Below are 24,839 nucleotides of genomic sequence, written 5' to 3'. Positions count from 1 at the left end.
TCTGCCTGTAAATGTGAGAAAGCAGAATGGCTTGTAGAGTAAGGAGTTTGACAATAATTTGAAGAGCTCTTAACCAAAAGAAAGAAACAGCTTTGTGGGATGGGAGCTCACTGGACAAGAAGAACCCTTATGTCACCACTTCTGGCCTTGCCTCAGACACTCATATTCTTTGGACTTTGCTTTTTTCCCATGTGTAAGACACAGATATTGGACTAGATAGTCTTCTAGGACCCTTTTAAGTCTTAAGATCCTTGAAGTTTGCCCTGATTTCTATCTTTAAAAAGATAGAACATCAGAATAGTTTTGCTATTTCTAGAATATGCCAGAGGTATCTTTGAGATACCTTAAAGATGTGTTTAGACTGTGATGTACTGATTCTGTAACTTTTCATTGGGGTGTCTGACTCATTCACCATCTGCAGCTGCATAAGATACTGAAGTGTTTGTCCATCATGGCTCATAGGGTGGTAATTTGGGAATTTGGACAGGTAGGAGCCTAATGTGGACGTCAGGTCCACATCTTTCATCATGGCATGATAGCTCACAGAATTGGAGGCTTTGCCGTAGCTAAAAGTACTTTTTTGATCCACAGCCCTAGAGGGGCTAATCTCACACTGTAAATTCCTTGCAGGTAGAGTCCCAAAAAAGTAACTCATTTGACTCTAAACTGGATTGAATTTTGGAAAGGAATATGTTGTCTGCTAGCAAGATCATGCATCCTTTCTTGCAGAAGGAGGGAAAAATAAATAGAGCCTTGATATAAAAATATCAACCCAACAGTGTAACACACCTTTCCCCCACAAAATGCAGCTTTTGAGTATGCGGAGGAATGGCAAAAGGTTCCTAGTTCCGTTCATTTTGTGTTAATACCATTTGATTGTTGGGCATTTTTGACATCTTGTTATTAAAATGAAATTGTTACTTTAGAGAAAACATAGCCAGGCAGGCCAAGTGACCTGGAGGAAGTTAATAACTATCCTGTATTCTGTTAATGATTGTGTTAGCAGAGAAGTGATCTTTATATGAATCTTGTTTTGTAAGTTTCTGGGATCTCTTAATAGTTTTGGGATGAGGATTGGGCATTTTGAGAAAGAAGATTAAGAAGGTGTCTTCTAACCCTGTAAATGTGGGTGCATGTGACATTTGAAACCTGGTGCCCAGTTCGGTCCTGTGACTTTGAGACCTTTGTGGAACCCCACTCATTCCAGTATCTTCCTTCTGTCCTGCACTAGGAAGAATGGGCAGACCTACCACTGTATGCGTTGAGCTGTCTTGGAATGTTTGAATACAGTAAAACATGCTCCTTTGAAGCAGGAAATAGCTGATCCACATGTTGCTTAGTTTGTCTTCATTAAATTTCTCTTTTACCCTCCTTTTTCTCTTTTTATTTTTTTCATCCACATCAGTATGTTTTATTTGAAAAGTAAGCTAACTGACTGCAGTAACACTTTTCAAGACACTTTGGCATTGATATCATTTCCTGTGTGAATCTTCCAACAGATTTTTGAGAGATATTAGTATCATTTTTACATGAGGGAAGTGAGTTCTAAGGTCAAGTGACTCCAGCAAAGATCAGAAATACCAAAATGTGGATTGACTTCAAGTTCTGTTTCATTAGGTTCAGAAATAATAATAACTGCAGTCTACATGTACCATTTTCCAGGTACTTTATTAATCATTTCATACACATTAACAGTTTTCACAGGCGTCCTGCAGTATGATGACGTCTGGACAAACATGGGTTACAGAGGTTAACATGATCATGGGCCAGCTCTTTAAACCCAGCTCTCTGTTGCTGCAGATCCTGAGCTCTCCTACTGTTACTCTGCATGTCCAGAGCCCCCAGTGCTCAGAAACCCAGCTCTGCTCATCAGCTCTCCTGGGAAAGAGTTCTTGCTTTCACCAACCAGAAACTACAGAGGGAATTCAAGTAGCAAGTTATTTGTTTATATCATTTCTATGGCCCTGATTTATTTTATATATGTGCTTTTTGTAAATATTTTCTATTTCCTTGCACATAAGTTTGTTGAAGGCAGAGGCTTCAGCTAATACGCACTTAGCTAACAGTGGCTGCCTACTATTGTGTTGAATGAATTGTTTACCAGTATATATTTTTTTCTAAGTATGAATTCCTCTTTATTTTCCCTTTTACTTCAGAAGTTCCCCCAGGGAACCTCAAGAGACCTCAGTTCAATTCAGTAAATATTGATTGTATTCTGTATTCATATTACTTTTCCATCCTCAGGGGTGTGGGGTTCTGAAGAGGGGAAGGATGAGGAACAGATAAAACTGAAAAGTATTTATTCAGTCTCTTCTGCAAATCTTTATATTTTCAAACTATTCAGTAATTATTTTACCAAAGTACATAAGATGAATAGCATATCAGTAATGCTGTTATCATCCAAGTTGAATCTTATATATAAAAGGCATTTATTATAAAGGATCTTTTGTTTAATGTAGCTCTAAGCATAGGATACATTCTCTGGGCCATCTGCTGGGGCGTGGGAATATCCTCATTATATATACAACCAGACATAATGGTGTTTAGAAAATTGGAATTGCTTTTGTTATACTTCTTGTTCAAACTTGTATTAAGCTATGTTGTGTGTAATTCTTTCTTGTTTACTTTTATTTTGCTGCTGAGGACCCAGAAGATGAAAATTAATTCATTGTCACTTAATTAATTAATGCATTCTGTGATCCTCATTTTAGCAAAATGTATAGAAGAAATAGTTTATTTTCTGTGTTACATGCACATCTATGACATTTTCCACTCTTGGAACATATAAAAGAGGGAACTTGTCCATAACTGGCATATTGAGACACTTGTCAATTTAATAGTTAAAATTAGCCTGAGGATGACTGGTTGTGTGGGTCCCATCTTAGTTGTGGGTCCCAAACTGAGTGTTTGGTCCCATCTTGAGGAAGAGGACTCTCTCCTGTTTTAACTGAGCTGTTTGCTTCCTGCTTATGGAATATGAGGGGGGTAGGAAGCAAACTAGAAGCAAACTAGATGTTTTCATGGTTTATTCATGCACATTACAGATTTCCTAACTGACCTGGAAGCTTATCTTTTGCACACTGGGCTCCCAGGTACTATTGGAAATAATCATTTATATAATCATTTAAAGTCTAGACCTAGTATAACTTTAATATGATTATGTTGTAGATCAAACCATGTAATTTATACTTAGATAAAAACAAATGACTTTATTTATAGGTAACTTAAAGGTGGCCAGGATAATAACATTGTCTTCTGTTTCCTTACATGCTTTTCCTTCTATTGTGCAGAAAAACCTGGCTCAGTTCAGTTCAGTCGCTCAGTTGTGTCCGACTCTTTGCGACCCCCTGGACTGCAGCACGCCAGGCTTCCCTGTCCACCACCAACTCTCAGAGCTTGCTCAAACTCATGTCCATCGAGTCAGTGATGCCATCCAACCATCTCGTCCTCTGCCGTTCCCTTCTCCTCCCGCCTTCAATCTTTCCTAGCATCAGGGTCTTTTCCAGTGAGTCAGTTCTTTGCATCAGGTGGCCAAAGTATTGGAGCTTAGGCTTCAGCATCAGTCCTTCCAATGAATATTCAGGACGAGGTTCCTTTAAGATTGACTTCGGTTTGATCTCCTTGCTGTCCAAGGGACTCCCAAGAGTCTTCTCTCACACCACAGTTCAAAAGCATCAATTCTTTGGTGCTCAGCTTTCTTTATGGTCCAACTCTTAACATCCATACATGACTACAGAAAAACCATAGCTTTGACTAGACGGACCTTTGTCAGCAAAGTAATGTTCTGTTTTTTAATATGCTGTCTAGGTTTGTCATAGCTTTTCTTTTAAGGAGCAAGCGTCTTTTAATTTCATGGCTGCAATCACCATCTGCAGTGATTTTGGAGCCCGGGAAAATAAAATCTCTCACTGTTTCCATTGTTTCCCCATCTATTTGCCATGAAGTGATGGGACCAGATGCCATGATCTTCATTTTTTGAATGTTGAGTCCTAAGCCAGGTTTTTCACTCTCCTCTTTCAATTTCATCAAAAGGCTCTTTAGTGCCTCTTTGCTTTCTGCCATAAGGGTGGTATCGTCTGCATATCTAAGGTTATTGATATTTCTCCTGGCAATCTTGATTCCAGCTTGTGCTTCATTCAGCCCGGTGTTTCTCATGATGTACTCTGCATGTAAGTTAAATAAGCAGGGTGACAATATACAGCCTTGACGTGCTCCTTTCCCAGTTTGGAACCAGTCCGTTGTTCCATGCTCAGTTCTAACTGTAGCATCTTGACTTGCATACAGATTTCTCAGGAGGCAGGTCAGGTTATCTGGTATTCCCATCTCTTTCAGAATTTTCCAGTTTGTTGTGATCCACACAGTCAAAGGCTCTGTCTTAGTCAATAAAACAGAAGTATATGTTTTTCTGGAACTGTCTTGCTTTTTGTATGATCCAGTGGATGTTGGCAATTTGAGCTCTGGTTCCTCTGCCTTTTCTAAATCCAGCTTGGACATCTGGAAGTTCTTTGTTCACCTTGGGCATTTCTTCATTTTCTGAACATAAATTTACTGTTTATGAAGTTGATAAGAGAAAAGAAGTTTCTTTTGGCTCTATTCCAGTAACTTGAAGTGGGAAGGTATAAAGAAAACTTTACTTTCAGTGGCTTCAGGAAGGGATGTGCAGTGGAGAAAGAATTAGTGTGGAACTTGCCCCAGGTTAATTTACCACAAAATATTATGGAGCTTGAGGTACTAACAGTATCTCTGATTTTTTTTTTTTTTTGAAGGGCATGCTTTATGAAAGCAGCCAGTGTCTTTTGTGCGTTTAGTTTCAAGGATAAAGTTGTTAACAGTGGTTGTATTTTTTGTGTGGTAAAGAACACTGGGAAAACTTTGTGCTTCGTTGAAGACAGTGTATTTTTTTTTTTTTTTTTTTATTTGACCTAGCTGTGAGGTGTTCCGAGTCTTAACCCCTGGAAGTCCCAGAGTACATTTTTAAGTTAACAGTTGTCCTCAATTGAAGAACTGTTTGCAACTCGGTCTATTTTGTGGTGGTCCTAAAATTTCAAAGCTACCAAATTCTTCCTATCTTTAGTTGATTGTCTTTTTCTCTTATTGTTCCCCAGCAACTCAGAGTGAATCCTCAGGACAGCCTTACCTTAAAACTTTACACTTTGGAGTTGTAGATTTAAACTTGTGACACCATATTCTTACATAGTTGGACCCTGTTGTCTTCTGGTCTTTGCACTTAACTGACTCTGTGGAATAGATTCCTGATTAAGACAACTTCAGTGGTAGACTGGCTTATTTATGTATACGTTGTGACTTCATTCTTGATCATCATAATGGGCTATGAATCTTCCATTTTGAAATTAAATAATTTAAAATGCCTTGAAAGCTGAGCGAGGCATCTAAGCAGCAGTTTGTATTACCTTCCCTGCTCCCATTTCCACACATCCCTTCTTTTACCATTTTATGGCTAGGTTACTGAGGTCACCTTTTTGCTTGGCGTCCCAGCATCTGTTTGCTTTCCCTCACTCCATTTAATAAAGGAATGTTAAGTTAATCTTTTAAAGTGAATTTTTATGATTTTATTCTCTGTTGCTGCCTGTTGGATTAGAGCCTAGCTCCTCAGTGCTCCACTAAGCCTCACTGGCAGTTAGATTAGTTGTTCTTTTGTTACCTTCTCCTTACTGCTCCTCTAGTTGGTGGCCAGGTTTCTTTTTTATTGGTGGGCACCAGGACAGAGAAGCCTGGTGTGCTATGATTCATGGGGTCGCACAGAGTCAGACACAGCTTAGCTACTGAACAACAGCAACCTGCCCCACTTGCTTTCATTTCTGCCTTTGCCCTTATGGAAAGTCCTTTCTGCTTTCTGCTCCTTCCTCCTTTAAGGCGTCCTGGCCGTCCTGTGCCGGGTACTGCTCCTTTCTCATCTCTGTAGGTTGTGAAGTCTAACGGTCTGCATCACGCTATTAGTGTGCTTATTTTGAAATGCCTTGTAACTATCATTTTGATTCCTGGTAGGTTTTTAATCTTTCATTCAAAGCAAAGACTTTTTGTTATTTATTTATTTCACTATTTTTGTTACTTCCAGTAGTGGCTTCTGCGAGGTGTGCATTTCAGTGTAAGTTCAAGTAGTAGTTTACTTTTTAAAATCTGTAAGTACTTCAGATGCTAAACCTTTTCTTTTTTTTCAGTAGTCAGAAAAGCAGTACTGGTTTTCCAGATACGAGAGAGAAGATGAAGTTACCACATATTGGCCAGGCCTAAGTGATTTGTGTAACTTCATCATTAGTGGTGGAAGTGTTATTAAAGGACATTAGATACAGCTATTAGCAGTGCTTATTATAAGTGTTTAATAACCCTGGAAAATATTTTGTAAAAAATCTGTTAATTTTATATACTACAGTTATAATTATGCAAAATAGTAAACATTTTTTCTTAAAAGGAATATATTAGATTTTAACCAAAAGATGTTTAGTTGTGAGACCATTAATATGGAAATCTGTTTTCACTAGTAGTCATCCTACCATATAGGCTAAACATTTTAAGTAGTAATTGCTAGATGTCAGATTATGATGCTGCCTAGTAGTGAAATATGAGAAAAATTATAGCAAACATTGATTTTTCAACAATTTTTTATGACTTGAATAAAATGAAACAGCAAAATGTTTATAAACATTTAAAAATAATCTTTGCATAGAAGAAGTATTGAGTAACTGATGCAGGACACTTCCTTAATTAGTAGACATATAAGTGAGAAGTGAGAATTTAGGGGATCATGTTCCTTAAACTTAAAAGCAAAACCACCATATTCTTTGGTTTTTTAAAACCAAAGATTAAACCTGTGATTAAACCATTGAACATTTTAATCGTTCCTTATTTAAGCTACAGTTTTCAAAGTGCACTGGAAGTTACTATCTGCTTGCTTAAAATTATTTGAAGCATGCAATGTGAGCTCTCTTAAAATTCCCACTAACTTTGGCCTCTTTGAAATTATGTTGTAGCAAAATGTATCTGCTAAGAGAAAATGCCTTGTTTATTTGTAGTGAATTCTGTACCAGTATCTCAGTTTTTATTAAAAATCAGTTCTAAATCATAATAAAAGTGTGTATTATAACAAGTCATCCATAGTCCCACTACATCAACAAACACCCATTTCAGCTTTTATTTTTCTTTCCAATCCTGATCCAAAAGGGAAGGGTCCATGAAGAGAAGCAATCTTTACATGTACAATTTTGTATTTTGCTTTTAAAATTTACTGTTATTTTATAAATACTACATATAGTCATGATAGCTATTTTGGATGCGCATACGTTGTTGCATACAGCTGTACCTTATTGAACATTTAATTTGCTCCCAGCTTTTTTGCTCTTATCCTTTGAATGTGAAGCTTCCCCCGCCTTGAATTATTTAATATTGATAAACTCAGAAATGAACATAACTTTTTTTACCTAGCTTTTAAATTTTTTATTATTTTTAAAACTTTTATTGCAGTGTAGTTGACGTACAGTGTTGTGTTAATTTCTGCTGAACAGCAAGCTGATAGAGTTGCACATGTACCTGTGTTTCGTGTTCTTTTCCATTATGGTTTCTCGCAGGATGTTGAATATAGTTCCCTGTGCTATGCAGCAGGACCTTGTTGTTTATCCCTCCTGTGTATGTAATAGTTTGCATCTGCTGATCCCACACTCCCAACCCTTAACTTTCCCACCTTCACCTCCTCAGCAACCACACATCTGTTCTCCATATCAGTAAGTCTGTTTGTTTGATAGATATGTTCATTTTTACCATATTTAGATTCCACATATAAATGATAACATATATGATAACATATATGGTATTTATCTTTATTTTTCTGACTTCATTTAGTATGATTATCTCTAGGGCCATCCATGTTACTGCAGGTAGCATTATTTTAGTCTTTTCATTGTGTATATCACATCTTCTTTATGGACATTTAGGTTGTTTCCATGTCTTGGCTATTGTAGATAGTGGTGCTTATGAACTTAGGGGTGCATGTATCTTTTTGGATTATGCCCCGTTTTGTTTTGATATATGCCCAGGAGTGGAATTGCTGGGTCATATGGCAACTCTAGTTTTTAAAGAAAGCTCCATACTGTTTTCCATAGTGGTTGCATCAATTTACATTTCCACCAAAGATGTAGGAGGTGAACATGACTCCTAATGTACAATCCTTTCCACAAGAATTGTCCTAACAGTGAATGGATGTGTGTACAAAGCTTTTTCTTTATGCCTTGTAAAGGATATTAATTTATTCTTTTACATGTAAGCTGTTTTGTGTTAAAACTTCAGTAATAAAGCTTTATGTGTATAGTATAAAGTATTATGAACTATTTCACTACATTTCCCAACAACCCTCTGTGGTATGGAGGGCCAGGAAATCCCTTAGGGCATTATTTTTGAGAATGGTTTTCTGAAAATTACACAGTTATCACAGTCAGAGCTATTGGTTTACCAATAGTACTTCTTTACTGCCATCTGTGCTGAGTGGTCCTTTCTCTGAGTTGTTGTCAAATTCTTTTAATGTAAGGAGGATATTTACCAAGAGATTAAAAAATTTTGGAGGGGGCTATATCTTAACAGCTAGTTAAAATGTCAGGTATTTGATTCCTGTATTGGCTACATTCCAGTGAAACTAAGCTTGTGTGGGAACTTTGCATTGCCACATGAGATGATCAAACCTGGTCATGCCTTTGGGCCTGTAGCATCCCTGTACTCTTTAAGAAGCCAAATTTCTGCTTTGAGAGATAGCTCTGTGTAGCTTATGTTGAGTGTGTGAGTAGTTACCTATTTTATTCCTCTTGAGTACAGCATACTTGCTGGAGTTTCCATCTGTTCAGGTGTTACCGGTGGTATGGTCAAACACACCCAGTCCTTAATCAGCTTGCCTCTTAGTTCTGCAAAGCTGTAATCATGGTTCTTCTTGCAGTGTTTTTGTTAGGGCTCTTAATTCTACAGGATTTACACTGAAGTGGGCTGGGTGATGTTGTGCTCACATTTGTGAGTTGAATGCACAGGAGCATCTCACTGGCTGTGCTATTAGTAGTGTGAAGTCTATTGGTTACTATTTTGTTATTAAATAATATTAACAGCTAACTCTTGGACTGGTTACTCTTGAGTTTTGCGTTGTTACATGCTATAACATGTATTTGTAACTTCATTTTATCAGTGAGAAAACTGAGACCTAGATGAAAAATTCAACACAGTTGGAACATGAAACCATTTTTGTTTGTCCAGTTTTAAAAATGATTTCAGAGTAGTTGTGTGTGCTTTACCTGCTTTATTACTTCTTAAAATAAAAGGCCTAGAGGTTTTTGATATTCTTAGCGTTTTAGAACACTTTTGTTTAAAGGGCTGTTGTTAGGGGTTAATGTGATGGTTGATTGTGCAAGTGTGGCTTTGTGTATTGTCTTTTTTTTTTTAAAAGTGTTTCCAAACAAAATTTAGAGAAGTTTCTGAAGTGGCTGACATTGCTTATAAACCAGTGGTGCTTGGTTTCTACTTTATTCTCGAGAAGCCTCATGAATAAGCTTACTGTATTTCTTTACTCTTCTTAAGTTTTTTCTTTTACAAACCTGTAGTTCCAGCTGGGATTAAATAATGTATGTGTTTTTCTTCTAAAGACTGAAGAGCAGATACTATTGGAGGGGCAGTTAGGAATCCCATGTAATGAGACAGTACGAGGAAGAGTACAAGGTCTGTTGTATTGCTGTGTCAGATGGTGAAAGTGAAGTCGCTCAGTCGTGTCTGACTCTTTGCGACCCCATGGACTGTAGCCTACCAGGCTCCTCAGTCCCTGGGATTTTCCAGGCAAGAATACTGGAGTGGATTGCCATTTCCTTCTGTCAGATGGTAGGACCTCCCAAGCCCTGGTTCTCAATTTGTATGTCTTAAAGGGGATGTACTAATTTAGAGCTGATTGGTTTATAGTACTGACCTGTACTAACTGGAACCGCAAGAGATGAGTGTATGAAAACTAAAATGCTGTTTACTGATTCATAAAGAGAGATAGCAGTTCTCAAGTGGATCAGCATGTTTGGCTGTAGGTAGAAACAAAGTTCTCTTAAGAAGTTTTCTTGGTAAGCAGAGTCTGAGCCAGGGAACTTGGATGTTTTTAGTGGCTACTGTACCCACACTGCTAGTCTGATGCAGTAATTGCTTTTATAAGGACGGACTTGTTTGTGCATCCTTTTGGTTCTCCCTAAACTTGGGTACTGGACGATACTGCCTTCTTCATCTGACTCCCTGGCTCTCCTTTTCTTTTGTTGGTCCAATTCCTAATTCCCTTATCTTCCTTTAGAATTGTCAAATCTTTTAATCCTCTTATTGCTTAATCTTTCTTTAAATTGAATTTTGTAAACTTCTGTTGTGATCTGTTCTTTGTTCCTGTCAGAGAGCAGTCTTTATTTTCAAATTCTTGATGGGGTAAGCAATAACCATCTTTTTCACAGACTAGTTGCATTTGAATGTTTGGTGATTGAATTTAGGTGTGGCTTACATGGAGGTTTAATGGACATGAATTGAACTCAATGGATATAAATCTGAGCAAACTCTGGGAGATAGTGGAGGACAGCCTGGCCTGCTTCAATCCGTGCGGTCTCAAAGGATACAACTTAGTGACTGAACGATGGCAGCAAGAAGTGAAGGTTTGCAGGTTGGCGAACCTGGAGGCTTTAGCCTGTGCTTTGGATGATGTTAACTTTAGAGGGTTTGAATCTTAATTTGAAATAATTGGATACTCATCATCACTTTGTTTTATGTTCAGTAGATTACAGCTCCTTTTAGTAAGATCAGGTTCAAACAGTGTCTTTGCTTTAGATGACTCCTGGCTTTGTGATTGCTACTAATTCTCAGTAAGCTTAACATATCTAAGCCCATTTAATTTTGCAGAATTAAAACAACCAGTAATTTTTTCTTTTTATTACAGAAGGGCTGTAAGACAAAGTGAAACAGATGAAATTTTTTCCAAATTAAAAAATATTAGAAGTAGAACAAGACTTGCTTCTTGAAAATTAAATCTTAAAGATATTTTAAATGTAAGAAAACCCGTGTGTATATCCACAGCTATATTAGTTACCTATTGCTGCTTACCAGATTACCCCAAAATTTAGTGGCTCAAAACAGGATCCCAGTCATGACTTTGTAAGATTCTCTATTTCAGGGTCCCTGACAAGCTGCAGTCAAGATTTCAGCCCCAGCAGGGGCTACAGTCATCTCAAAGTCCCAACTGGGGAAGGAACTGCTTCCAAGCTCACTCACGTGATTGATATCAGGGTTAAGTTTCTCGCAGGTTGTTAGACTGAGGATCTCAGTTCCTAACGAATTGGTGTCCAGTGACCTCTCTTGCTTCCTTGCCATATGTGTCTCTCTATTGCGCAGCTCACAATATAGCAGCTAGTTTCATCAAAGTGAGAAGGAGCAAGGGTGAGAGAGGAGCAGAAACAAGATGGAAATCAGTATTTTAAGTCTTGAAAGCAACACTCCTGTCAGTTTTGCTTTTTATTGTTCCTTAGGAGCAAGTCACTAGGTTCAGCCCACAGTCAAAGGAAGAGGGGGAGTTACATGAGGGACTGATGACCTAGAGGCAGAGACTTTAGGAGAATTGACTTGTTATCACCTGCTGCTGCTGCTTTCTTTTTTATCTCTTACAGACTTTCCTTTTCATTCCCTGCCATTTTTATTAGTAATAGTTAATTGATCTTGGCTACTTTGCCAGATTGTATGGGGTTTTACTAACTTTTGGGACTGCTCCTTGCACCTCTTCAGGATTTATATTTATAGATACTGTTCATTGTGGGAGACACCATTTCCTCTTAGTATCTGACTGGAGTCTTGAATTTTTTAACATGTACACATTGTGTGCATTGTACTACATCATTTTATATAAAGGACTTGAGCGTCTGAGAATTTCGGTATCCAAGGAGGCTCCTGGAACCAATCCTGCATGAATACCAAGGGGCAACTGTATCCCTTTGAGATTTGTTGCATCTATTACCACTTTGAAATACAGTCTCTGCTTTTTAGTACCTTTCTACATGTTTCTTGTATTATTGTTTCCTTTTGAGAAAAGTTGATCTGAAAATGGCTCGCTTTATGTGGACCTGCTTTTACTGGCTTTGCATGTTGTAACAACCTGGCAAGCTACAGTGAAAGATGACAGGGTCTTAGAAGTCATTTTTGAAGCCTTGAGTTCAAAGGCTGCTACTTTCAGTAAGCAGTTTGAAAAATTATGGACAGACTATGTTTGCACATGGAGGCTGGTGCTTAGAGAAGCTTGAGTTTTCAGTAAAGATTTCCAAATTTGTGTCGAGAGGGATGAGAGTATAATGAATGTATTTCATCACCTTTGCTCTCTTTCCCATATGTGAGACTAAAGTTAACCGACTGGTGAAGTGTCCCATATGCTGACGTTCTTTTGCACAGAGAAGTTGATGCAAACTCTTGTTTGCTCACACTCCATAGGAAATACAGGAGAAAGATCTACCAACAGGGAAAGAAATTCTATTTCTATTTGTAGTCTTATGAGAGGGCATTTTTGAAATTAAGAGGAGAAAAAGAAGTTTAAAAACAAGAATCTTGAGTTGTTCATGAGTAGTGCACGTTAATTTTCACTGTCCCTTCTGCGGTTTATAGCTGTTTTGCCTTGGTGTATTGCCACTGAATACATTTATTGAGAACCTCCTTTGTGGTGGACATTGTGTTGGGCACACATCTACAATATCTCTAATCGTCACAGCATCCTGAAAAATACCTCCTTCATTAGTACAAAGAAAATGAGGCCCAGGGCAGTCCTGCATTTTGTCCTAGGACACACCAAAGTTGTTTAGTCTAGGGCTTCCTGACTCCATTGCTTAGCTGTGGTCTGGGCTCTTGCTCCCACCTGTCCTCATTGTCCTTCAAGTTAACAGACCAGCTGTGTCCTTGTTTCTTTGAGAGAGTGAACCCTAGAGGCACACTAGGAATTGACTGCTTGTAACTGCTCATCATCAAGTAAACCAGTGCATCTGTTCAATTAAATGTCAGATCAAAAAAGGTCTTATTTTCATGACCTTGTTGGACCAGGAAACAATGTTAGGGCCTGAAAAATAAGTGGGAAACTACTTTGGTTCAGGTAGTAACCCATATCTACCATATTGTTCCATAGAACTCAAATAAATTGATGCTGAGAAACCCAGAAGTTGGATTGGATAGCTGAGATGTGTTTTAGTGAGAGCAGAGTTGAGATGTTTCTCCTTATCATTGGATAATAGGTTATAAATAGGAAAGGTAAACCTTAATTATCAAGGAGGAGAGCAAATGTTTTGTACTCTCTTCTCTATTCTCTTCCTCTGAGAAATTCAATTCTTTAGGTGTGTTCTTTGATGCTCAAAAGCAGTGATGAAGTATTATCTCAAACTTCTGAGTTTCTTGTCTGACTAGTAGCAGCTGAAGTGAAAGCATAGAATAAATAAGAGGGAGGTTTTATTAGTGAGTAAAGCTGATGAAGAATAATGGGATAAAAATTTACCTTGTAGCTTGGGTCACTAATGCTTTGATCATGTGCAGAACTTTACTGTGTTTTGCTTGAAGGGTGGTTTGCATTTCTTTGGTGGAAGCTAATTTAAAGCTAGTGATGCCTGCATTTCTAGGAAGTATGGAATGTTTTGTGAAGTCACTTTAATGGCATTACTAAATATTCTTAAGATTAACTGAGGTTAGGAGATTTTAATTTCCCTTCCAGTAATGGGGGAAATAACTGATCTGTCTTTCCAATATCTTGGAATAGGTTAATGTTGTGGTTAGGAAGTGGTTTTTTGTTGATTTTTGTGTGTTTTAATTTTTTCTTTGTGGTATTGAAAATGTTTTGCTTAAACAGAATCTCTGTGTATAAAGGAGGTAAATTTTGCCTCTAGTGTTCCATAGCTGGTGTCTGAGTTCATGCCCAAGCGTGAGTAACTTTTTAGGGTCAGTTAGTGTAGGCAAAAGTAACCTTTTCAATAGTTGTAGGTACTTTTCTTTTTCAGTAAGAGTCTTCTTAGTGAGCAGTTAGCTGATAGGTCTAATATGAGTCCCCCTCCCTACCCACTTAAAAATCTTGGCATAGATTAAGTGAATAATTCCAGATGTTTAAGCTGAGCCTCTATTGTGATGGGTTGATCTGTAGCCCTGCTTGCATTAGGCCTCTTTGTGACTTTTACGAAAGATAAAGTAGTGCTCTGAGGACAGTCTGCAGAGTCAGAACACTGTAATTAAAGACCTTCAGGGCACGTGAGCATCTTCAGTACCCTTGTCTAAAAGAAAGTGTTGACTGCTGTACTTTCATCCTTTATGAATTCTTTAAAAGCATCTATTATTTTTAATTTGCAGCAGCTCTTGCCAGGTAAAAAGTTTTGGGAAACAGATGAATCCAGCAAAGATGGACCAAAAGGAATATTCCTGGGTGATCAATGGCGAGACAGTGCCTGGGGAACATCAGGTAATCTAGATCTAGCATCTGTACTGTGATTTATGCCTGTCTTAGAGCTCCTTTCCTCAGCAATTGGCAAGTCATGAATTTTACATCAGTGACATAAGCATGTCAAGCAGTGTCCTGTCCTGTAGTATAATTGCCATGAAGGAGCTTATATGATGTAATTTATTAAAACATAATTGATGCAAAATCAAATCTTCAATATTTTGGCTGAAGTGCTAGCCACAGGGCAATGGTCTTAGTTGAAATGACTGTAATTCAGCTATAACTTCTTGTTCTGTACTGCTGTCAGCATACTTGGAATTAGAAAATCCATGCCTGCCATTTGAAGTTCATGTTTCTTTCTCCTCCCATTGCCCCTGTGTACTGTGTATGGGGTGATCTATCTAAAAATGTGGTTGGGGCCAAATAAGTCACTGGGCATGGATGCATTTCTGACTGACTACCCCTGAAGAGAGAGACGGGGAGAACTTGTAGAGGCACCCACACTGACAGCAGAAAGAAATGACAGATGATGGGGAGGAAGGAGTCAGAACATTCAAAAGCCAATGTGCTGTGTTACAGCGCAATGTAAGAATGGAACCTCAGATGACAGTGGTCATCAGAAAAGATCAGATTATGTTGTTATTTTAAAAAGGGCAGTAAAATCACATTTCCTTTTAGTGACATTACCAATAAAATACATTAAAAAGGAATTCTGCTACTTGAAAGGGGTAAACATTAATTTGTCCACTTAGCTAGATAAACCAGTTATGTGAACTACTGTATTGCTGAACTGGATATATGAAGGGTGTGTTCTGTTTCATTAGCTCATGTAGAACATTATACTTAGGGAAAACACAGTAGGACACTTTGGCTCAATTGACCATGACAGGTTTCCTGATTCCCAGTCATTGGTTTATCCATGAGACATCGCTCGTAATTTGTTTGAGCCTCTGGCTGCACTGTATCATGCTTGTGTATCTTTTTTGTAGATCATTCAGTTTCCCAGCCAATCATGGTGCAGAGAAGACCTGGTCAGAGTTTCCATGTGAACAGTGAGGTCAATTCTGTACTGTCCCCACGGTCGGAGAGTGGGGGACTAGGCGTTAGCATGGTGGAGTATGTATTGAGCTCATCCCCGGGCGATTCCTGTCTAAGAAAAGGAGGATTTGTAAGTTGGCTTGAGGAACTTGTTCCTATCTCTCTCTCTCTTTCCCCTTCCCTCTAAAGAAAAACATGCCTGTTTAGTTTCCTTAGATATTCACAGCACTAATTGCAGAGTTTTTAAGAACACTTTTATTGCAATTAGATGTCAGCAAACACAGCAGGAGATATAACTAAACTTTTTAAAAGTAGAGAAATGATGTTTTTTTGGAACTCATTTATAGTAATGTGAGGTAAGAACTGAAATCTAGGTCTCAGTTCATCGGTCCTCTAGAAAACACACAAAAAGAGAAGGAATTAACACAAAGTTGAAGGTGGATGTCAATAGGGAATAGATCTGAGAGCAGTGATTTGCCAATACCTGAGGATCCTTAAAACGGATCAGATAACGTGGGTTCATTCTTGTTTTTGCTAGCTAAGCTTTAATTATGGAATGATCTTTGGCACTCTTTGAATAACTTTGCTTCTCATACCCAGTCTATCAGGAAATCAGAAGTTCTGTTAATACTGTGTTTCAAATTTTTTCAGATTCATCACCATTGACTTCTCTGATGCTAAATTCTAGCCAAAGCAGCATCTCTGTAGCCTCTTCCCTTTTTAAGTCTTAAGTAGTCTTCCTCAAGCATCTTTGATAGCCTTTTTCAAGACTAGTTCTTTCTTATACTATTGACTTTATAGATCTAAAAGTCTTAAGATGCATTTCTGTTGGATTCTTCCTCATTTTGTGTTCTTGGACTGGTTTTATATTCCAAGTCATAGCTAGGAAGATCACAAAAGGCACCCTAACTCTATCTTCCTTACTTTTCTCTTGACTCAGCATGTTTTGTACCTTTTCAAAGCACTGTCTCCCTGAAGTCTTTTTGGGCTAGTACTTCTGTTGGCAGTCATTTTAAGAGACCTTCTTTCCCTCAAATCATATTAATAATTCTGCCTTTATAACTGTCTTACATTCTATTATCTTAATAGCATTTATTGTTAGTATTTTTATCATTAGACATCTGTTGCTAGATATCTGAGGCTGATTCTATTTTCCCAGTTCCACTTGAAACTAATTTAGTGTCAACAGCAGTACATGTTTGGTGCAGCTTGCTCAAGGGTCAAGTTCAGTTCTTTAACATGTTAGTGGACACTAAATGAACAATTGTTGACTTGGTTGTCAGGAGAATAACAGGTGGCATCCAAGGTAACCAGAATCTACCTGGAGTGAACTTTATTCTACTCATGTCAAAGGTAATGCTTCAGTGGACATTGACACTTGACATATGGCTGGAGCTTTTGATTCTACCAAAAAAAAAGAGTGGGGCAGGGGGAGTGAAATAAGCTTATTTAAGAGGCTGGTTTGGATTTCTCCCAGCTCTAGACCTAGAAGTTTGGTTTGAGGAATTAAGCCAGAACAGGATCATTCATTTTTATAACATTTAGGAAGAGCAAGGGATCAAACTGGGGCTTTTGTCTTGATTCTTGCATACTGGCTGTTCCAAGGTTGACCTGATTAACTTCTGGGTCTTTTGATCCTGCAGAGACATAGGTTCAGTGGCTCATAGGTCTGACTGGAAAATACTGCTTGTATTTGAACCTTCCCAAGAGGCTCTTTGGAAAGAACAAGATCTACCCTTTGGATGTGAGGAATGGGATCAGGCAGAATGATCATTTCCATGTTGTCTCATGGGAAGAATGGTGTTACTTTGTCTCTTCTTTCAACTTATCTCCAGCTCACCTCTTTTTCTTACCTCTCACACTTTGCTCATCCTGAGTGTACTTTGCTCAGAGGAAGTGCTGCCTTCTAACTTCTGCCTGTGTTGTGGTTTAGTTGGTAAGTTGTATCTGACTCTCCTTCAACCCCATGGACTGTAGCCCGCCAGGCTTCTCTGTCCATGGGATTTTCCAGACAAGAATACTGGCGTGGGTTGCCATTTTCTTCTCCAGGGGGCTCTTTCCGACCCAGGGATTGAACCCACATCTCCTGCAAGTCTCCTGCATTGGCAGGTGGAATTTTTACCACTGAGCTGTCAGGGAAGCACAACTTCTGCCTATAACTTTTAGTTATTTACTATAGGAGAAAAGTCATAGCTAAGTCATTACTGTGGTGAACTGGAACCTCTGAGATTCTTGCCATGAATTCTCTATCATGTGTGACCAGCTTCTAAGTCTTGGGCATTAGCCACCAGACATGTGCCTGGGTTACTGTGAAGTCTGTGAAAGTGAAAGTCACTCAGTCTTCAACTCTTCGTGACTCCATGGACTGTACAGCCCATGGAATTCTCCAGGCCGGAATACTGGAGTGGGTAGCTTTTCCCTTCTCCAGGGGATCTTCTTAATCCAGGGATTGAACCCAGGTCTCCCGCATTGCAGGCGGACTCTTTACCAGCTGAGCCACAAGGGAAGCCCAAGAATACTGGAGTGGGTAGCCTATCCCTTCTCCAGCGGATCTTCCCGACCCAGGAATAGAATCTCCTGCATTGCAGGTGGATTCTTTACCAACTGAGCTATGAGGGAAGCTGTGAAGTTTGTAGGAAGCAGAAAAATAATTAGACGTAGGAGAAAGATAAAACACTGGGGCCGATGTATTATTATTTTTTTCCTTTTTAAACAATTATTTCATTAGTTAATCTGTGATGGAGCTGTGTCTTTTCTATTCCATATCTTTATTTGATTTTGTAAAGGTGGCTTCTATCCTTATTGTCTTGAGAGATTGGTGATTTCTAGCTCTTTTGTAGTATTGTTACCAGGGGAAGTTAAGACCTCAGGATAGAGGTCAGAAAATTGAATTATCTAAAAAGCATCTGTTTTACTGAGTTTTCTGAAGTTTGCATAAAGATAAATGAAAATTCTCCAAATCTGTATCCCAGTTTCTCAGAAGGAAGGTTGTGTGTAATGAAACGTTATCCTGTATTTTGACTTGAGTTACACCTAAACGGTGATACAGGAAGACTGACCGGTGACGTCAGGCCATCACTTTGGCGCATCTCATCTTATGGTGGATGGAGACCTGGGATCAGTGACCTGCTTTATCAGCTTTTTGGTTGTTTCCTGCTGATCTTGTGCTTCTCTTGGTTTTGCTGTCTGTCTGTTGGTTAAGGTGACATTTGACCACAAGCTCTGGTCATGGAAACCTGAATCACTTTTTGATTGTCATGGTATGTATACATCTTCTGGGAAGAGGTGAGCCTTTTTCTGTTTTTAAGAAAAAAATCTATTTTGTCTTTTAGAGCGCTGAGTTCAGAGACCAAGGAAGACAGAATATCTGCTTCCAGTAGATAGTTGTTCTAAAGAGTAGTCTTGGTGGTTTATGGATTAGAGCATTCAGATGTTTTTCTTTTTAGGTGGTCGTGCCAGCATTTCTTCTGGTTAGCCTCAGAGATGCCCCATTTTAAATCCCCAAGAGCTAAAACCATCATCCCTAATGGCATAATGAATGTACACCTCAAATCAAGTACTAAGGGGCTATTCTCAGATAACTGACAACAGATAAGCCAGACTCTGATGAACTGTTCAATTAAAGGGGTTTAGAACTAAAGTTATTACATTGGTTTTCCATTTTCAGTAAAGTTGTTTTTATGGTTAAAGCTTGAATGAAGGTGTTTAACCCTGTCTAGCTTTCCTGAGCCTTTCTTAAGTTCATTTCGAATGTAAAAATGGACTCAATCGTTTTGGCTTTTGTGATAAGAGTGCTTGCAGGCCGATGATAAGAACCCGACAGCAGTGTTTTGTTCTCAGCACCCACTGAAAATTTTTGGTAGTATTTCAGGTATGAATCACAAACTTCAGGGTAGCAGTTTTCAGAATAATGGGAAAACTCAGAATACCAGTTAAGTCAGAGTCAGGTTTTAAAATTTGATTTATTTCCTTTATTCCTTTATAAAGACATCTCCCTTACCTGCCCACTCAAACACCCCAAAATAAAACAAACCATGGTTTAGGATGGTTATAAAGTCATATGTATTTACTATGTTCTTAGGCCATTGGGTGAAAAGATTTTTAGAAAAAAAAAATATATTGGGAAGACCTTTCTGCTTGTTTGTAGAAACTGGCTGCTTTCTCACCTGGAGGTTACATGCACCTCATAGCAATTCACTTAGGTCACAAAACTTGATAACTTGCTTTTCTAGTTTCCAGTGTATTTGTTTCAGGCAGTCAGTGTTGTTTCAGTAGATTTTGTTTAAAAACTTCGTGTAATGTAATGCAGGGACTTGAGTCTTAACTGGACTTTGATTTCTTCATTTGCAGAAAGTCATATGGTTATGTAGTATATAATATATGAAAATACTTTGTAAGTCTTATAAAATCTTGGGCCACATAGTTCTTGTCCAGTATCGGCATCTGGTAGCTTATTAGAACTGACAGCTCTCAGATTGAACTCCAGACTATTGAATCAAAGTCTGCAGTTTGATATGACCCACAGATGATTTATATACAATTAAAGTGTCATAAATACTGATAATATAGTTTTATTGGAAGATTTCAATTCAGAAACTTTTATCTCAGAATGGAGCCCCTTCAGACTTGAGCTTCCCTTGAACAAGAAATCTTTGTACTCTGCTTTGCAATGTCAAGGTTTTAGACACTGACTAAATAAAAAGTTTAAAAAAAAAGCCATGCAACTTTCAGAAAACCTTTTATGGTTCTCATCTCTTTTTCCTGCTGAATCTGGTGGTAGTGCAACAGAGGGGAACACTTTTCTTACCTCTTTGCACACCAGGAATTGGGTGATCATATACACAGTGCATGGTATATTCCATGCTCCACTGTTTCTGAAGTGCATACCTCCCAGCTTCTGTTCATTTTGAAATTGGATATGTTTTAATTGCCAGTGTTTCCTTTTTAGCAGCACATAAGATGGTGGTGTGTCTTATACATTGATGGTGCCTCAGATTTGATGAAATGTAATAATAGGTGGTGGAGCTTCTCTGGTGGCTCACCATTAAAGAATCTGCCTGCCAACACAGGAGACACCGGTTTGATCCCTGGGTTGGGAAGATCTCTTGGAGGAGGAAATGGCAACCCACTCCAGTATTTTTACCTGGGAAATCCCATGGACAGAGGAGACTGATGGGCTGCAGTCCCTAGGGTTGTGAAGAGTCAGAGTTGACTGAGCACCTGACCACACACACACATACCACACACACACACACACACAATAGTTGGTGGCTTGATTGTATACAGATATTTCAGAAAAGTTACTGGGACAGAGGGGTTAATGATGAAAGCCATAGTCTTTCCAGGGGGGATACATAAGGTATCAAGCAAGATTGAAGCTTTAGGGGTAGTGGAGGTGAGTGAGACTGTTTGTGTCTGAGAAAGGTAGTGGGCAAAATGTGAAAATTGGATAAAATATTTTTAAGGATCTTTTAAAAGGAATTGCACAGTCATAAATTGCCTTGTGTTTAATAACCTGAAACAGCCCTTTGAAGTAGATGTTGTCCTGTGAAAATTTATCAATGAGGAGAATGAAGTTTAGAAGGGAAGTGGTGGGAACTGAATTCATAGTGTTCTAATTTCACATCTTTTAGCCATAGTATATGCTCCACTGGCCTGTTTTTTAGTTTCTCACAATAGTATCATATTTAGTACATTAATTTAAAAGTAATTCATGACTAGTAATTTCAAGCTTTTACTCATTTTTTTAGTTATTTGAAATTTCTTTATTACTAGTGAAGCTAAAACTGCTGAACTTTAAGGAAAGTTGACATTTTGGTTTTGGGTGGCATTTTGTGAAAAGTTGAGAAGTGTACACAGGGAAACCACTATTTTAGTTATTATGGTTTTTGGACTGGTTTATCAAGCAAATATACAAGTAGTCCTTTTAGAAAAAAGAAAAATTGCTAATCTCATTGAATGTGACTTCTGCCACATGGAGCTTTGAGGTAAAATCTCTGCAGTAACAGGAAAAATTAAGTTCTCATTTCTCTGACTTCATTCTGAATTAATATTCCCTGATATATTCATTCCCCTTTTGAGAAAGATGAAACTTTTGAGAAAGGTGAGGTAGACTGAATGACTCTGATCTGCATAGTACATAGTTTTCTGCTCTTCTCTCAGTTCTTTGGTATGAGGCAACAGAACATATTCTAATGTATATATCTGTGATCTGATCTCTCAAGAACACTCCTTGGCCCTACTCTAGGGATTTTGAGTGGGCTTGGCTTCTTGCATTTTGAGCACTCTCTGAGGGCTATATTTGGGTTACAGTTTTGAATTGAAATTCATCTAAAGAGAGCCTAGAACAGGAGGATGCTATTAATCCATCTTTGTTTTTTATTTCATTTAGTTATTAGGCTTTTTAGTATTAATTTGCACTGGGTAATATGTAACAGAAAAGAAAACTGTAACTCCTGTCTTTAGGATGCTTATTTGGGCTTAATTTTAGTGGTTCTTGGGCTACCCAGGTGGCGCTGGTGGTAAAGAACCCGCTTGCCAGTGCAGGAGACATAGAGACTTGGGTTGGATCCCTGGGTGGGGAAGATCCCCTGGAGGAGGGCATGGCAACCCACTCCAGTATTCTTGCTTGTAGAACCCCTGTAGAACCTCCGCCAGAGGAGCCTGGTGGGCTACAGTCCATAGGGTCGCAAAGAGTCGGCCACAACTGAAGTGACTTAACACACACACACATAGTGGTTCTCAGCTGTGAGTGCTTATTGAAAGAGAAACTTAGGTTTGTGGGAGCTTCTGCAGACCAGTTAAATTAGAATCTCTGGGAGAAAGCCCAGTCACTTGCAAATTTTTAAAAGAGTGTGGTGGTTGATGCGAACCGTAGAGCCACTGCATTGTGAAAAGGACAGTGTATCTGGGAGGGCCAGATCGGCTCTACACTTTTATTTGAGTTAAACCACTGAATGGGAGCCTTCATTTTTAATGTTAATATCACAGTGTTACATAAGGAATATTCTCCCAGTGCATAGTTTTCACTAGTGTCATACTTGTATACAGTGTTTTTTTACTTTATAATAAACTTTTACATATGCATCATTTCATTGATGTTTACAACTACTCTGTTTTAAACAAAATGATCCCTGTTTTATAGATAAGACAACTCAGACTCGGGTTTAATGACCTGTCCAAAGTCCAGTAAGTGTTAGCAGTTGAGATAGACTGTAGGTTCTGTGCAATCTGGGTTAGTATTTTCCTAAAAGAATACCTTACTTTAAACATTAAAAAAAACTTTAAAACTCCATAAAACAGAGCAGCCCAAATATACCCTTATTCTCTCTCACTAGGGTCCTCAGATTTCTAAGAGACCTTTTTTATGATCCCCAACTCTGTATTCTATATTCTCTTTTAATAGCAGACTTTGACAGGATAGCTTCCCACTTGTGCTCTTGGTGTTATTCATAAATCAGACTTCATGTCAACTATTTTAATTTAGTGCTTTTGTTGATTTACTGAATTTGTTAAAACTTTTTATGACCCATGTACAGAAAAGTTTACACGTCATAAATGTTCATCTTCATGACTTTCTGCCTAATGGAAATATCCCCTATAACCTGTCCAAATCAGGTATGGAAGTCATCCTACCTGTTCTGTGTTTTGCTGAGGCATTAATAGCCTAGTTGGAGTAGAAAACTACCATAATAGGTAACTATTATGTAAATAGACTGTATAGCATGGACAAAAACCAGCCCATTCCAGGGACATCTTTGAAAATCTAGCCCTTGGCAGTATAATTGAGAAAGTAAGTATCAGTGACTAAGTGTTCAGGTCAGGGCAGTTGGCTTACAGGGGGAGCAGCCTCTCAGCAAGCCCTTGTGAAGGGTCACTGAGGAAAGATCATGAAAATGTTGATTTGGTGAGTGAGCCTCTTTTGTACCCAGATTATTTGCTTGGTGAAACTTCCTACTGCTGCTTTATTGCATTTCCTTCCCATTTTTTTCCTGTAGACTGTTTGAACTCCTTGTGAGAAATTGGAGCTGAACTGCCTGCCACTCCTGAGCCAGTGACTTGATGTGTAGATTTGTAGAAGATTATTTAAGTGTGTTGGTGGGATGATCTTAAAATACTTTTAAAAATTATTGATGTTACTGGTATCTAATTCAGGTGGACTTGTTTATTACTACCTGTTGGACTCTTACCTGATGATAAATAGAATGGGAGGATCCTTCTTATTTTAGCAGTTCAGTTTTGCAGGACGTTTTTCTTTGTTTGTTTTATCTTATTTTTTGAACTTCTGTCCTGCAGTGTATTCAGTGCTGGGGACATGAAAATTACTATAGCTTCCGTCAGTTTTACCTTTGCAGGAAGAGGGAGCGTTTACTTCTGGACATTTTGAAAGCTCTTTCTGTCTTTAGAATCCTCTCGTACTTTGTCTGGCTTGGGATCTCAGTGTCATGCTTAATTGGCTCTCATTTACTCTTTGAACCAGTATCAGTGTTATACTTTGAAGATGTGAAAGTTACATCTCATTTGCTGCCAAAACTATAGTTTACCATCTTGCTGCTACATGAAACTAAGTGGTATATCCTTTCTAAATTCTTTCTGTTATATGTTCCTTAATTCATATTAGCCATGAAATCTTTCTGTGTTACTTTTGAGCAGAGGATTGTTTTAAAAGCAAAATGGGCTTTGAATTGGTTGTTGAAAGGTCTAAAAGATTGTCAGGGTCCCTGTGTCTGGTCTTTCTGTGTCAGGGTGGCTAAGAACTACTTAGAACATCTTTTTATTTTGCGTTTGCAGGCCTACCCATTTGCAACTGTGTCTGCTGCTTTATCTTCCATTTGTGGTCCCCACCCTCCCCACTGAAATTTGGTTGTGGTGACTGGAATTGCTGAGCAGGAGTTTCATCATCTTTTGATTGGATCTTACCTTTTACCAGGAGCTTTCTTTTGGTCTAGGTCTGTTTGTGTCTTTCTTAAATTAGGAGTCAGTGATGGAAATAGGCAAGATTATCTCTCTAGTTTTACAAAAGCAAAAATTATTTAACCCTTGGGTAAGGTTTTGCAAAGCTTGCTATACCATGTTAAGTCACTATACCAAACCTTCTTTTCATTCTGAAAATCAAGACACATTTGCTTTGAAAGTCCATGTCTTAACTTAGATTGTTGGTAAGAGGAGACAGACTTAATTTCTTTAAAAAAACAGGACATCTGTGTGCTTGGCACCGCATCAGTCCTTTTAGGTCCAGTCTTTCAGTCTTTGTAGTTTGAAGTACTTCAGAGATAAACTTGGTTGTATCAATGATTTGCCTTAACATGCTCCCATATAATCCTTGGTATGTATGGGACAGGGAGTGGATGACAATGGTAAA

General features: G+C 38.4%; 1 protein-coding gene across 17 annotated transcripts in view; it reads left to right on the top strand.

The window, feature by feature from the left end:
* Positions 1–24,839, top strand: part of PUM1 (pumilio RNA binding family member 1) — a 123,324-nt gene that overhangs the window by 38,901 nt on the left and 59,584 nt on the right. For 10 of the 17 annotated variants that reach the window (XM_061148418.1, XM_061148417.1, XM_061148408.1 and 7 more), the window contains 2 exons: positions 14,353–14,461; positions 15,430–15,608. The exons of 5 other annotated variants lie outside the window; for them this stretch is intronic. In XM_061148418.1, coding sequence (XP_061004401.1) covers positions 14,353–14,461; positions 15,430–15,608 — 288 coding nt within the window. The remainder of the gene's footprint in view (positions 1–14,352; positions 14,462–15,429; positions 15,609–24,839) is intronic. 2 more of the 17 variants (XM_061148406.1, XM_061148416.1) reach the window with 1 other exon arrangement.

This window comes from Dama dama, chromosome 8 (assembly GCF_033118175.1).
Source record: "Dama dama isolate Ldn47 chromosome 8, ASM3311817v1, whole genome shotgun sequence".
Taxonomy (NCBI): Eukaryota; Metazoa; Chordata; class Mammalia; order Artiodactyla; family Cervidae; genus Dama; species Dama dama.
The sequence above is the reverse complement of the archived record's forward strand: the minus strand, read 5'-3'. Positions and strand labels throughout refer to the sequence as shown.